General features: G+C 35.6%; 1 protein-coding gene across 5 annotated transcripts in view; it reads left to right on the forward strand.

The window, feature by feature from the left end:
- Positions 1-15520, forward strand: part of HMCN1 (hemicentin 1) — a 420069-nt gene that overhangs the window by 347431 nt on the left and 57118 nt on the right. For all 5 annotated transcript variants that reach the window (XR_008999387.1, XM_057507948.1, XM_057507950.1 and 2 more), the window contains 10 exons: positions 674-870; positions 4085-4166; positions 5330-5466; positions 9275-9416; positions 10453-10597; positions 10976-11103; positions 11425-11581; positions 13114-13235; positions 13437-13601; positions 15241-15348. Coding sequence is in view for 4 of the 5 variants with exons in the window: in XM_057507948.1 (XP_057363931.1) it covers positions 674-870; positions 4085-4166; positions 5330-5466; positions 9275-9416; positions 10453-10597; positions 10976-11103; positions 11425-11581; positions 13114-13235; positions 13437-13601; positions 15241-15348 (1383 nt within the window). In the remaining variant the exon portion in view is untranslated. The remainder of the gene's footprint in view (positions 1-673; positions 871-4084; positions 4167-5329; positions 5467-9274; positions 9417-10452; positions 10598-10975; positions 11104-11424; positions 11582-13113; positions 13236-13436; positions 13602-15240; positions 15349-15520) is intronic.

Genomic DNA, 15520 nt, shown 5'->3' on the forward strand with positions numbered 1-15520 from the left:
CTGTAAAGGGATTCCTACACTTGAGAGTAGTTGGACCAAGAAAACTTAATGTTTCTTCCAAGTATTTAGATTCCTCAATATCCTCTAGAGGAAGGTAATTTAGAGTACAAATAACGAAAATGGAAATTATTTCTGCCCAGACATAATAAATGTGTTTTATGCACAAACAGTCTCCAAATGTAACTATTTTTTCTTCTGCTTAGTCATTGTTTCCTTTTAAAGTTCTGCATGGAAAGGATGATAGCAAAATTCCATAGTATTTGCACATTGCTTTGTAGAAACAAATATTTGAAAGGTGTAAAAACACACTACTATGTTTAAGTACTTCTCTTTAAAAAAATGGTACAGGATATGTTTAGTGTTTATTGATTTCAAATCTTTACTGTTTGAAAATAGTTAATTAGACTGGCCTAATTGCTAAGCTATAGTTACTTATAACAGCTTGCCATTTACTTCATCATCTATTACAGGCATGATCCATTCCTTTTAGAATAGTGCCAGTGATAAAAGGCAGTAACATTTAGGAATTATCATTTTAATATCCTTGTTCTAATCAATTTATATCTTATGAACATATATCTGAGTTGAATTTTCTTTTAAAGTATTTCTAATCAGCAGTCTTTTATGAAATAACAAGTTTAGTTTGTTGTTGCTTTTAACCCCCTTTAAATAGAACCACCTCACATCAATGGATCTGAAGAACCTGTAGAGATATCAGTGATTGTAAACAATCCACTTGAACTTAACTGCATTGCTTCTGGAATCCCAGCTCCTAAAATTACCTGGATGAAAGACGGCCGGCCCCTTCCACAGATGAATCAGGTGCAAACTCTCGGAGGAGGAGAGGTTCTTCAAATATCTAGCGCTCAGGTAAGTGTCCAAGTTCATGCACTTATTCTACACTAGGTTAAACTCACTTGCTAATATATGAGTAATGTTGGAGAAATTACGTCTTTGAATCCAAATGTATCCCAGATCTCTGTAACTTTAGCAAATTACCTGCAGAAGAACCTGCAGATGGGCTCTGATATGCATAATGGGGTTGGCACAAGGTAACATGACTAAAGGGAAGACGCAGAAGCCCCATATTAGACTCAGAAGAGCCCTTCATATGAATGTTCGCGAGTTTTCCTAGTGCTCTCGTAGGATACTTAATTTGTTTACAGAACTGGCCAAAAACAAACCAATATACACATGTGTGATGCCTCAAAGAGCACTTTAGTCTCCAAAATGAATGAGCAAACATGAAAATTTTAAGAGACACAATTTTTTAAACACTAATCAGTTCCATAAAAATGACTTCCTTTAGTTGGCATTTAGGGAAATTCATCTGAAATGTGAATATATTAAAAAGAAGTATGTCTGGGATGTCTTCCTGCACAATCTTCTGTCCTACTAACAAGGCAAACCTGATATTACAGATATTCTCTGCCTGTGCCTAATGCCCTCATCTGTAAACTGGGGATAAAAATGGTACTACAACCTAATTCCTGCACTTGGGGATTTAATGAAATCATCTAACGTGATGTGCTTGGATTGGTGCTATAGGTAGTGATGCTTAAATAAAGTTGATAGAACTGTTGTCACTACTGCTATTGCTATTGTTATAATTAATCATCATTCCTTTAAAAATAGAGTAACAACTTATTTCATTATAGTTAGTGTGCATTTTCCCTGAGGAAAGAGAGCTTCACAAAGAGAGCTAAGGATTATAACCTGTTCACTTTGTCAGTCCTCCAGAATGAACTAGAAAACATGAAAATCTGAAGAGCTGAAACAATTTCAAACATGGAAATGTGATAGAACTCCGGGCTCTGTCACACCCGTGGAGCATTGCCCTTATTCCAGGCTACACATCCTGAACAGGCATAGAGAGATTAAGGACTCACATGCCAAGTGTTTTCCACTGCTCAGTGATGGAGCCAGATCTCCATCCTGCGTCTGGCTCAAAATCTAACTGGTGGAACTTGGCACACTTTTGTTTCTAACATCAAGGAGAGCACACCTTCCATTCCGCTCATGTCTCTCCAGCAAACATTGCAGTAACTCAGAGAGAACTCGGGTTAAACTATCAAGCCACTTACTGAATCAGAACCCTCAATATTATGATATCAACAGACAAAAAAGGAAGAAAAAGAATTGTGTAACCCAAAAAGACAGGAAATGTGTGGGATAGAATCATAAATATGAAAGAATAGCAGTCAATAAAGCTTAAAAGGGAGATTATGTATAAGACCACATCACAGTAGGTCTTAAATGGAAGCATGAAAAGTGGGGTTATAATAAAATAAGACAAAAGCCCATAGAATGCTAAATGATGACCCGCATGTTCTAGTTATTTTGGAGAATGAAGCATAATGCATAAAACATGTATGTCTCAACCTTCAAGAAGTTTCCAGCTGTCTGGGGAAAATAAAACTGCACATACGATAAAATTAGGAAAAGAAACAAGAAAACCAATTAAGACATTATAAAAGTGGAAAACTAAATATCATCAAGTCTCAAGACTGATCTTGATTCCTCTGCTGCTCTGTTTTCATAGCATTTTGTACCTACCTCTATTATACCACATACTACATTGTATTTTATTTACCTGAACTTTGTCTATTTGTGCATGCACCTCTAACTTATTATGCCGGGCACATAAAAGATGCTTTGAAATTCCAAATTGTGTGGTAGAGATCCTAAAATATCTCCCCTCAAATGCTAATTCTGTGATTTTTTTTCCAAAGGAGGAAAATTCTATGACCAAGTACATTTGGAAAACTTTAAATACTGTACATTCCTCTTCTGTGTGAGCCATAATGCATGTCCACAACACAAAAATCTTCCTCTAAAGAAATCTGATTCACTATAATTTTTCAAACATCCTATTAATAGAAAACACATTAGAAAAAGTCTCTACAAGTAATAGCTATGGGTATCCAGAAGGGCACAAATTGTCAGAAATAATTATTGGAAGAGGCAAGATTTAAGAGTAGTCATGAATGATGGTTTGAGTCTGGCTAAGTCAAGACACATGGAGAGGGCAATATTAATTGGGAGTAAACTGAGGTGGTCTTAAACAGTTGACATGTAGAGGTTTATATGATGAGAAATTCAGCAATTGTTCTCTAGACAATGGTACATCATTTTGAATTCTTAATTGAGGGACTGTGTGAATATTAATTAGGCACTTAATTGAGGGACAATTTTTCTGAAGTTGTATATAAGTATTTTTCCAAACATCCTTGTCTTAAATTTTTTCAAAGGAGTTTGTGCAACCTACCAAGAAATTTTTCCATTACTTATAAAGTCAGTTTTGAATGTAAGAATTAAAAAATTCCCAATATTCTGGTAGTAAAATGAATGAAACAGGATTTTTCTACTTTCTTAAAGTACATTTTCCACAGAATTAAGATCATCTCAGAGTATACTTTATGCATACAAAAGCATGGCTATGTATATACTAAGTCACACATGTGAATGAAGACTAACACCTCCAGTGGAAATTAACATTAAAGAAATGTTTCTGGTTTGAGCCACATAACGGTAGTTATTGCTGTCAGTCTGACCCTATTTATAACCAAATTACAGAGTATATCCTTTTGTTTCACTATATCAAAGGTGAGATTCAAAATGTGGTATTAACGTACTTTATTAAATAACCTGATATTTTATTTTTTAATAAATGTATTTAATTTTCTTCATGTGGATGCCAACTGAACTTTCCAGTCCACAATAAACCCATAAATACTTATTTCTTCAATAAACTTTGAGTATCTAATCTGCCATGGAAGGTGTTAAGTCCTATACATACCTGTCTTTTCTGAGATCATTAAATATACCTAACATGCAAAGATTTTGAGATCAAATACCAAACCCTGTCAAAGCATAGATGTATGAAGAATAGAGATGCCAAGCAATGCTTAATATCAAAGTAATAACCATAAACATTAAAAGTTTATTAAATTTTAATTATTGTGCTATCTTAATGATATCTTGCTTCTTGTGAGACTTTGCTATTCATTCTAGTGGATAGTTATTTTTTTTTGCCAAAACCACCATGTTAACATTGCATAATTCACTTTTTTGGATTTTGTAGGTAGAAGATACAGGAAGATATACATGTCTGGCATCCAGTCCTGCAGGAGATGATGATAAAGAATATTTAGTGAGAGTGCTCGGTAAATTTCGCAGAACATCCTGCAGTCTATCATACACTAAGACCTTATTAAAAGCAATGATTTGTGGAACATGGGGCAATTCAGTAGCACATCTTAAGATATGTTTATGCTGTAGGAAATATGTATTTTGAAAATCTGATATTTACATTTGATTAACCAGGTGCTTTTCGGAAATAATTCAGTGGAGTTTTCAAGTTATTTGTTTTGCTCCTGCACAAATAATTCATATTCATTGTTTTAAAAATCATAGAGTATAAAGTGTGATAAAATAAAAGTCATCCATGATCTTACCACATAAACATAAGACTTTTTTTCATATAAATGTGTTTTGTTACAGAAATGTGATCATACAGCATGTAGTATTAAACTTGTTTTTCATATCACTTAACAATATAGCAAACCTAATTCCCTTAATCATTTTATTTTCATAAATTTCTGTAAATGTACCTGTTTGATTACATATTAAAGGCTTTTGAAATTTACTGCCAAATTACCTTCTAGAAAACTCTAGTCAATACTATTTTGACATAGAAATGGGAATTACTCTTTATTGAGAGGAATCTTTCAAAAACCAAACAGAAGGTACTTATTTTATCCTTACAGCCTAAATGACTAGGCAGTGAAAATTGTCTGGGATTTATGTGACCCCTCCCAACACCAGCCCTACACACAAATTAGACCTGCCATTAATTGACATGCAAATTCTGTATATGAGTCACAGAAAAAAAGATACACTTCTGAATATTAAGAACAATGTATACATCTGTATATTATGCTGTTGAGACTCTGATTTAGTAATTTTAAAATCTGATGTTCAGAGAAAACCATTACCAAGTACAGACCGTAGACAAGAAATCCCTTTTTTGTGTGCCTTTGTTTCTCTACAGGTGAAATGCTGATAATAATGTGACAATATTACTTATCCTATCTCTCATATAACTATTGGAAGAATTTCATTGCTTAAAGTATGTGAAAGTACTGAGTAGGTTAAAAAAAATCCACTGTTTATAATCATTTGTACTGTAAATTGAATGAATAATGTTTTAAATTTATGCCTCTTATTTCATAAAGCAGAAGCAATATTTATTGAACACCTATGATAATTCAGATCACTTTACATCTCATTTACTGAAAGGCTTCGGTGTATTTGTTCTCATACCTAGTGCCCCCTAATATTGCGGGAACTGGTGAGTCCCAGGATTTCACTGTGTTACAGAACAGACAGCTGACATTGGAATGCAAATCAGATGCTGTACCCCCACCTGTCATCACTTGGCTCAAAAATGAAGAACGGTTACAGGTAAATCTTGCTAAGTTCCACAGATTCATTTTAAGAAAAAAATATATATAACAAATCAGCTGTGGCCTCTTTGTAAGTAGACAAAACCAAACAACATCAGGTTGCAATTATGTAGCATTGCAGGGGTGGGCACAAGGTCCTTTAATCAAGCCACCTTCTTTCATCAACCTTTGCTGGGGTCAAAAGACAGGTATTTTGATTCAGACACTCTGTAAATTGGCCCAAGTAGGTACCTCCTGAAGCCCGTGAATTAAAGTTGGATTTGAAACACAGCTATTTCTTTACTTGGGAGGTAAGAAACCATCACAGTCTCAAAGGAACTAACCTTCCCTGCCAAGACTCTAAGTCAAACCTATTGACTTTTCCTGGTCCCAGTTTAGACCTCAGGAGTGACCCCAAGCATCTGTGCAATATCCTTGGATACCAAGAGTCTAGGACACCATGAATCTAAAACTAGAATCCTTGAACACAGTTACTGGCTCTCTAAACCTTCCCTTGCTCAGGTGGTTACCTATCTGCTATCATAGAGTGTCACCGCCCAGGATCTTAAGCAGCCTTTAGTGGTTGGCGCAAAGCCTTGACTTTCGACATTCTGATTGTTCTTATCCTAGTAGTTACTTATCCTTTTTTCTTCTTCCTTTATTCATCTTCATCCTGTTAGTATAACAGTGGTTCACTGTGCCTAATTAAAAAGGAGACTGTAGTCCCTAACACTTAAGGCAGAGAGACTTCCACCACTACAAAACCACACTGACCACTACAGACAGAGAGACTGAACTCTGTTACTTACATGCTTAATCATCATGCGTATCACTTAACCCTCCTGGGCCTCAATTTCTCTATTTACTGTATGCCTGCTATAATGCTAGGCCGTATGATTGCTACTGAGTGTAGTCTTGACCCTCAGGATGCTCCCAGATTATTTGAAAAGACACAGAAGTAAATCAAAGATTACAGAATAGCTACTACTCGTAAACATCTAGCATTTTATGGAAATAGAGGGGAGAAGCAAGAAACCTAGACTGAAGGGTAAGGAACAACCAGGGAGCCTCCTGGAAAAGGTGCGTTTAGTTTTAAATGATGGGTAGATGTTGGGTGAGAAAGAAGAGAAGGATGCCAGTCATTGGTAATGGCACATACAAAGCCATTATAGGGAAAGACGTGCTGCCATTCGAGCAAGTGAGCGTAGCTTGGTATGGTTGGCGTAGACCTTGATTAAAATCCTTTGATGATTCCAACAGATTTCAGGATTCAGGTTAAACCTTCCATCTTAGCTCACAAGGTGTCCTTCATACTCTGACTTCTCCTCCGTAGTCTCCTCTCCCATGTGTATTTCACTCTAGACCATTAGGTGTTCAGACAGGGACTAAATGAATGTTGATGATGGAGAAGTTCAGGCTAATTCCTGATATGACCAAGAAACATCAGTACCTGGACAGGGTAAGTTTAAAAGTTATGACATAAAGATGAGTTCAGCTTTAGATATTTTGAGTTAAGAATTACCTCTATATTATCCAAGTGGAGATTCTAAAAAGCACTAAGAAATTTGGGTCCATATTTCATCAAAAACATCTTTAATTTTATCATCCTTAGTTATTTACCTATAACCTGTTGTTGAATCCATTGGTCTGTGTGAGGTTGACCTAGAAAGCACACAGTGTGAGAAAACCTGTAAATAAAAATAACACCTACTGATGATTACAATGTGCATGAAGGGAAAAGAGAAGTAGGATGAGACTGAGAGGGAGGACTCAGAGAGTTAGGATGAAACAGGAGACCCCCGTGTACTGAAAACCAAGGAGAAGAAAGGGAACGGTTAAGAGTCCATGTTAAGATACAAGTCAAGTTGTGTCCATTGGCTTTAGCAATACACAGAAGTGTCTGAAGATCTGAGTAATGGTCCTTCAATAGAGTGATCAAAAGTAGAGAATAGGTTACATTTTGTGGGGAAGTCTTAAGAGGAGGAAGTGGAAGTACTTATGACTATTCTTTAAATATAATAGTGATTTGTGTATATTTATTTACTGAAAGAGAAGATACAGGAGAGATAAAGAAAAGTCCATAGAACAAAGTATGTTGGATGGGGAAGGAGCAAGACCCTGGTCACAGGTGGAGAGATTAGCTTTGGACAGAAGGGCTGACCTTTTTCCACCGAGATGGGAAAATAGACAGGAGGGTTGCATTTATGCTTAAGGTGTTAGGAGGAGAGAACTGAAGGCACAGGGCTTTGATTTTCTTGGTGGAGCAGGAAGCAAAGTCATGCACTGAGAATGATTTTCTATCTGAAGAAAGAAGTCAAATTTGGAAAAATCCCTTGGGGGTGCAAATGGGAAGAGAACCAGAGAAAATTGTAGTGAGAGTAAGTTAGCAGGACTTACTAATGTTCATGGATGAATAAGAATCAACTGAAATATTTTATTAGCCTAAAACTCTGCTGTACCCATATAAAATCAAAAATTAAAATATGTCTTATAGAACTTACCATATATGCTCAAGAAAAGACATATTCTCATCAGATGTAAAACATTTTATCACTAATACGTTTTATCACCTATAGCAATGAAAGCCCTGGAGAAAATATGCGAAATTTTCATTAGAAATATACTTATGTAGGGCAGAACCCATATGGTAGAAAAAATTTTTTGTGGTCTCTTCCAGTAATGGGTTCATTTTAGATGCAACCAGAAATATCAGTTTTTGATGCTACCTGACATTTTTTAATGATTATGAACATCATGTATTTTAATATATACAAAATTATTTGTTTACGGGAGGGTAGGAAGGGATAAGGGCAGGGAAGAAGAAAGGGGGTATTATGATTAGCATGTATAATGTGGGGGTTGGGGGAAAGGGGAGGGCTTTGCAACACAGAGAAGACAAGTAGTGATTCTACAACATCTTACTATGCTGATGGACAGTGACTGTAATGGGGTTTGTGGGGGGGACTTGGTGTAGGGGAGAGCCTAGTAAACATAATGTTCTTCATGTAATTGTGGATTAATGATAATAAAATTTTTAAAAATTATTTGTTTACATCTATTTGGATTTAATAACAGAGATGAGGTTTCATTGTCTCAATATTTTAATAATTCTGGTCCCATGGCTGGACACAAAGTAAATGCTCAACAAATATTTGTAGTCTAAAATCATTTATTTACTTATTTTTAAAATATTTAAAGATAATTGTTTCCTATAAGTTAGCCAAAGTTAATTTATTAGTCAGGAAGCCTTCAGCTCTAAGTGACAGAATTCAAACTCAAACCAACCTAAGTGGGAAAACAAAAAAGTGTTTATTACCTACGATAATTGGTAAACTTAGGCATGCTACATTCTGAGGCTCTAATCATGTAGTCAAGCATCTGTATCCTTTCTTTGAATCTCAGCTCTGCTTGCTTTGGTTTAGATCCAGAACAAGCTGTCCCCACATTGTGATAAGACTGCCCACCAAGCTTATGTCATCCTTACTACCTGTGACTCCAATAAAAAGAGCATGCCTTACTCCCCCGTGCTTCCAACATAGACCTGTAGGGGGCTCTGCTGGACCCAGTTTGAGTCACTGCCCATCCTTGAGTGGGTCATGTGGCCAGAACTAGAGAGACTGATTTTGCCTTTGCCTTAACCACACTCTTGGAAATAGTTCCCAAGGGTTAAATATCAGGATAACAGTGGGGGGAGCAGACAAATCATTCTGGGAGACAGGCCCACACACACAGGTCACTAAAGTTCCTTTTTGATGTACTAAAATAGTATTTTATTTTATTCTTTTTTTCCTGACATTTTAATGGTATGTTGTGCTTGTTGAATCCAGCCAACACCTCGAGTCCGAATCCTATCTGGAGGGAGATACTTGCAAATTAATAATGCAGATCTAAGCGATACAGCCAATTATACCTGTGTTGCCAGCAACATTGCAGGAAAGATGACAAGAGAATTTATTCTCACTGTGAATGGTAAGAAAAATGAATTATTGTTTCACAATGTAAAAATTTAGCCAGGGTCATTCAAAGAGGTGATAGTATTTTTATTTTTTATGAGCAGACTAAATTAATTGTTCTGGTTATCTTATTTCCTTTGAAAGAGACAGCATGTAGTACTTGTATTACAGCTATATTCAAACTAACTTGATGTGAAAAGAAGTAATTAAAGATACATTATTCTACCTTAAAGGATAATATATGTCTAATCATTATCAGCATATTGATGTTTTGTGCCACTCAGATCAGAGCCACTGAGGAAGTTAAAACACTAAATCTCCAGATGACCAGTAATCCATTATTTAATTCACCTTTATTGATATTAGTGTTTGAGTGTATTTGTGCTGGAAAGGGACTTCCATGGGACTATAATTTTTTCAGACAAAACTAAACACTAAAATTTTGCCAAATTTCAGAAAGATAATACAGACTTTTCCCCTAAACAGTCTCTTTGGCTTTTTAATATATGAAACCTTACAGGATATTGGGTGACCCACAAAACTAATACCTCTAATACTAAAATTAAAATTAAAGTTTTCTATTCCCATATGACCTCAATGATTAATAAAATACATGCTCTGAGACTTGCATGATTAATCACAGATGTGCTTCTCGTTAAAACAGCCCACTTTCTGTTCTTTATTTAAAGTGAAGTTGTTCCAGTGTTAACATTCTTTGACCGTTATTTGGCCAAAGAGAAATAAGAAATATCATCTTTAATTTGCATCAGACCAGAGCTCATTTTTAGTCAAGCATCTCATAGAAAGCCAGATTTCACACACCACATCAGGAATTTAAAATCCCTTCCCCCTATGTACTGTTTCTTTTTAAACACAAAATATCTTGAGTAAGACTTTAGGAATTAAACCACAATTCTATTTATACTAACTTGAACTGGCTGTAGACAAAGCTATATGTCAGACTCAAAGCTCACCTTGTATTACCTCATTGGAGTCAGTTCAGGCTATGTTATTAATATAAATAAAGTTGTCCACATGCATCTCTTGTGCAGTTCCTCCAAATATAAAGAATGGCCCCCAGGGTCTTGTCATTCACTTAAATAAGTCAACGGTATTGGAATGTTTTGCTGAAGGCGTGCCAACCCCAAGGATAACATGGAGAAAGGATGGAGCTGTTCTATCTGGGAATCATGCAAGGTAACAATTCTGGAAAAGGATGAAAAATACTGTAAGAACTGAAATACAAATCCCTAAATCTTTTTTCCAATGCATTATTTTGGCCTGGTTATATTTAGAAGGAGTCTCTCCATCTTAATATAAGAAGCAAAATATAGTATTTTAAAAGGATAATTGTCAAGGTTTATGTCCAAAGAGTAATGATGATAATCCATCCAAGCCCATGTGCAACATACCTTTGTCAGAATATCCTTTTTCTCCACCAAGGGTATTGTAAATTTCTAAAGCAGTAAAGATACTAAAAATGAATTTAGCTAAGTCTTTAAAAATGCTTTCAGTCTAAATGTGAATACTCAGAAAAAGCTGATTCAGGGACTTCACTTGTGATCCTTCCTGTAGATACTCCATCTTGGAAAACGGATTCCTTCACATTCAGTCGGCGCGCGTCACTGACGCAGGGCGGTATTTGTGCATGGCTACCAATGCTGCTGGAACAGACCGCAGGCGAATAGACTTAGAGGTCCATGGTAAATATACTTTTAGAAACAACATCTAATCTTTGGGTCAAATCTTCTTTAATAGCCTAAACCAGTTAGGTCAGAAAGACCTTGGTATCCAGGGCTATTTAAATGTATCACCCTATATTATAAACAGTCAAGACCCATGTTTTTTTCTTATTATAGATGAGAACACACTATTTAACACAACACTATTTAATACACAGAACCTTATTGTATTCCTAACTACGTGGCATATTACCAATGATTAATTTCAATTTGGCAGAAGTGCTTCAAAGAACATACTATTTGCTGACTATGTTTCCCTCTTATTTGTTAACTTTCATTTAGTCCCTCCATCTATTGCTCTGGGTCCCACCAATGTAACTGTAACAGTAAATGTCCAAACTACTCTGGCTTGTGAGGCTACTGGGATACCCAAACCATCAATCAGCTGGAGAAAAAATGGGCAACTTCTTAATGTGGATCAAAATCAGAATTCATACAGGTAAGGCAATAATTTAATTAAAAATTCCCACTTAAAATTTAGAAACAAGTTTTTCAAAGCAATCAGCATTTTAACTCTATCCATGGGGACAGCAAATATATAAAGTATTAAGAATTATCTAGTATGTAAAGAATATATTTTTTTCTTAATATGGAATTCATTTTTCAACCTAAAATCTTCTCTGAATTATAGGTGCACGTTTTCTCCCTATAAACCCTGTGGATGACTGTCAGTGAGATCCACAGGATGAGATTCCTATTCTGCTTTATATTATTTAGCACCTCTTGGAATTGTATAAAGACAAAAGATGAAAACATCATTTTGGTATAAAATAAAATGATTCTGTAAAGCTATTACAAACTTCAGTTGTAGAGTAAAAATAAAATTTTATACCTTGAAATACAACTGAGGTATTTGGCACCATGTGTGGGGAGGAAAAACACATTCACCAATTTTTTACATTCCTCCAGCTTTACTGGCATAGTTTATAACATGACAATCTAAGTTTTTAAAGACTAACCTTTAAGTCACCAGGGATTTCTGATGCTTTGTATAAGCATCGTTTCTCCCACCTCAATTAGGTTAATAGACGTCTTATCAAAGGTTTTTCCATAATACTAAAAACAAATGTTCTAGATCTGCTTTGAAAAAAATCAACTGTCATATACCAGGAAATAAGAAACTAAGAGTGTTTCACTTAAAATCTTATTGCTTCAATCTTTGTCTCACCCTTTTAATCTTCTGGCATTGGAAGTTTAGTGACTTGAAGATGTAAATTATGTAGAAAATGTACAATGCCCTTGAACAAAAAAGCATGTTAAATTTGTTCTCATTAAATCATTTCCATTCTATCAGCGCACAGTTTGAAGTCAGAAAATAGATATTTTTATTTAGATGTACTTTGAATAGTGTATGTGCATTTACTAAACCTCCTAAACATTTGAAGTGATCCAGATCACTTTAGTTGTGAATTGTTAGGAATTAAGAAAAAACTTACTGATATACGTACAGTGCGTCCCCAAGGTATCCAGACCACATAAGGAGGCGTGTGAAGTAGGGAAAGGAATAAAACAGACTTGTAGTCACCCATCTGCCAATGGAAATAAGCAAACATCAACCTGCTAAGTTATTGTGAAAATTTAGAAATCATCTGTGTGAAGCGTTTGAGATAGTGCCAGGAATCTGTTCAATGCTCAATAAACAGTGGCTATCATCAGTATGCTCATTTCACTGTATTTCACCTAGGAAAGCATGGCTGATCATGACAGAAGCATTCACAAATGCAGCATTCCCTCTTCAGACAATCCTTCCACCCATCTGCTTCCCAGAAATGTTGGGCTTGAGGCCCTATTAACCCACTATCTTATAAACAAGTCTGTTATATGAAGTATTAGAAAGACAATGTTCATTTGAACATGAGGGGAATTCAGTCTCCCTCACTCAGTTCACAGCATGGTACCATGTTGAACCAACTGGACACATTCATGTGAATGAGTATATAGGACCTCACTGCTTTGCAATCTCTCTTCTAGACTCCTTTCTTCAGGTTCACTAGTAATTATTTCCCCTTCTGTGGACGACTCCGCAACCTATGAGTGCATGGTGACAAATGATGCCGGAGAGGATAAGAGAACCATGGATCTCACTGTCCAAGGTAGAACTGGCTTAGTATGTGGATTGAAAAGTTATTATAATGATATCATTTGCTCATCATTCCACTACTTGACAAGAGAGCTTCCCTTCCACTTACCTAACATCCACTTTCATTGTACAAAGAGGAAGATGTGTGACGGGGCTTTGGAAATCTCTAAGGGCTGGAAGCGTGTAGTTTTCTTTCATTTTGTTGTTGTTTTAGTTCCACCTTCCATAGCTGATGAGCCTACCAACTTCGTAGTAACCACACACGCCCCCACGGTAATTACCTGCACTGCTTCAGGCGTTCCATTTCCCTCAATTCACTGGATGAAAAATGGTATAAGACTGCTTCCCAGGGGAGATGGCTATAGAATTCTATCTTCAGGTAAGACCAAATTCGGTGATTACATGTTTATTGATTGGAGTAATTATTAATGGATGGCTTTACCTGGCCGTTTGTTACACCAAAATTAAAGAATAAAATGCATCTGCATTCCTGGACCTATGCAACTAGGAAAAGTGCAGTTAGAGTGGGAAAGGGATCTAGGAAAAGAAGAAGGGAAAGACAGATCTAGAAATAAAATAATATCTAAGACTGATCTGAACAGAATAAGCACAATCACTGGGACTTTATGTCTTGACTAAACCCAAGGTTTAATGAATTTACTGGTTGCCTTTGAGTGAACCACACTTCTTCCATGGGCCAAACACAATGTCCATTCATTTAACCAACATTTATTGCCTGAAACACACTCCACTAAATTTCTGAGGACATAAAACTTTAGACAGCATTCTTGTTTTCAAGGTTTTTTATAATTTAGCAGGTAAGGCTATGATAGGTAATTTTTTATGGTGGTAGTAATTTTTATAAAATTTATAAGTTTTTAAGCATTTATAAAATTTAAATATTAAAAAATTTATAGTATTGTAGAAAAAAAATATTTTACCTAAATGAAAGTATAGGTGATTCACATTGGTGTTTCTGAAAACTCATCCTGCAATGAGGAGGTACGCCAGAGATAAACTAAAGTAGCAATTAATATCCTGGGGCTTATGAATATGTGCATATTATTCTAAGAGAATGTGTTTATTTTTTCAATAGAAAGGAAGTAAGGGAGGATTTGTTCTCAGGATGGAACTTAACTTTCAAAGCAAAGTATTTTGGTTATCTCAGAAACCTATACAGATTGGTAGCCATTAAAACCATAAAATATAAATTAACTGCTCTTCAACATAAAATATTGTGATAAGAAAACACTTTGGAACTTCCTCAGATGTTAAACAGAGTTACCACCTGACCTGGCAATGCCATTCCTATAGTTATCTACCTAGAAAAATGAAAACAGATGTTCAAACAAAGGCTTGTATACAAATGTTCATACAGCATTTTTCACAAGAGCCAAAAAGTAGAAACAGTTCAAATGTCCATCAACTGGTAAACAGACAAACGAAATGAGGGTCATCCACACAATGGAATTCTTTTTGCCAATAAAAAAAACAATAGACCCAAAACATTGACACATGCCGCAATAGATGAAACTCAAAAACTATGCTTATAGTGAAAGAAATCAGACAGAAAAGAATTCTGTGATTCCATCGGTATGAAATGTTCAGGAAAGGAAAATATAGAGAGACAGAAAATAGATTAGGGATTTCCTAAGGCTGGGATTGGAAATGAAGAATGACTGTAAAAGTGGGATAAGATTTTGCGGGGGGAGGGGTAATAGAAATGTTCTTCATGTTAGGTTGTAATAGATGCACAACTCTGTAAATACACTACAAGTCGTTGAATTGTACATTTAAATGGATTAATTTTATGTCATGTCATTTTTGCCTACATAAAACTATTAATGATTAAAAAGTACTGTGCTGGGCACTTCAGAGGGTACAGATAGGAATATAAGACAAGCTCCATTAGCCAAGTGTTAACAGGGACAACAACATAAAAATCAGAAACACTTGAATTATCCAGCCAGAGAAACAGGGATCCACTATGCATGAAAACTATGTTTTTTCGTTTTTAGGAGCAATTGAAATATTTGCCACTCAATTAAACCATGCTGGAAAATATACCTGTGTTGCCAGGAATGCAGCTGGTTCTGCACATCGACATGTGACCCTACATGTCCAAGGTATGGAAGGTTATTAATTCATGAAAAGCTGCTTTTCTTTTTCTTTAAGTTGTGTTCATTCTTGAAAGGGCATACTATCTAGAGTTATGAACCACAGTGGTATCTTAGGGATCTGAAAACCTGATAGCTATTCTTCAGTAGACTAAAGAAAACATAGAGATGACAAACTACA

Source organism: Manis pentadactyla, chromosome 9, assembly GCF_030020395.1.
Source record: "Manis pentadactyla isolate mManPen7 chromosome 9, mManPen7.hap1, whole genome shotgun sequence".
In the NCBI taxonomy this organism is placed as follows: Eukaryota; Metazoa; Chordata; class Mammalia; order Pholidota; family Manidae; genus Manis; species Manis pentadactyla.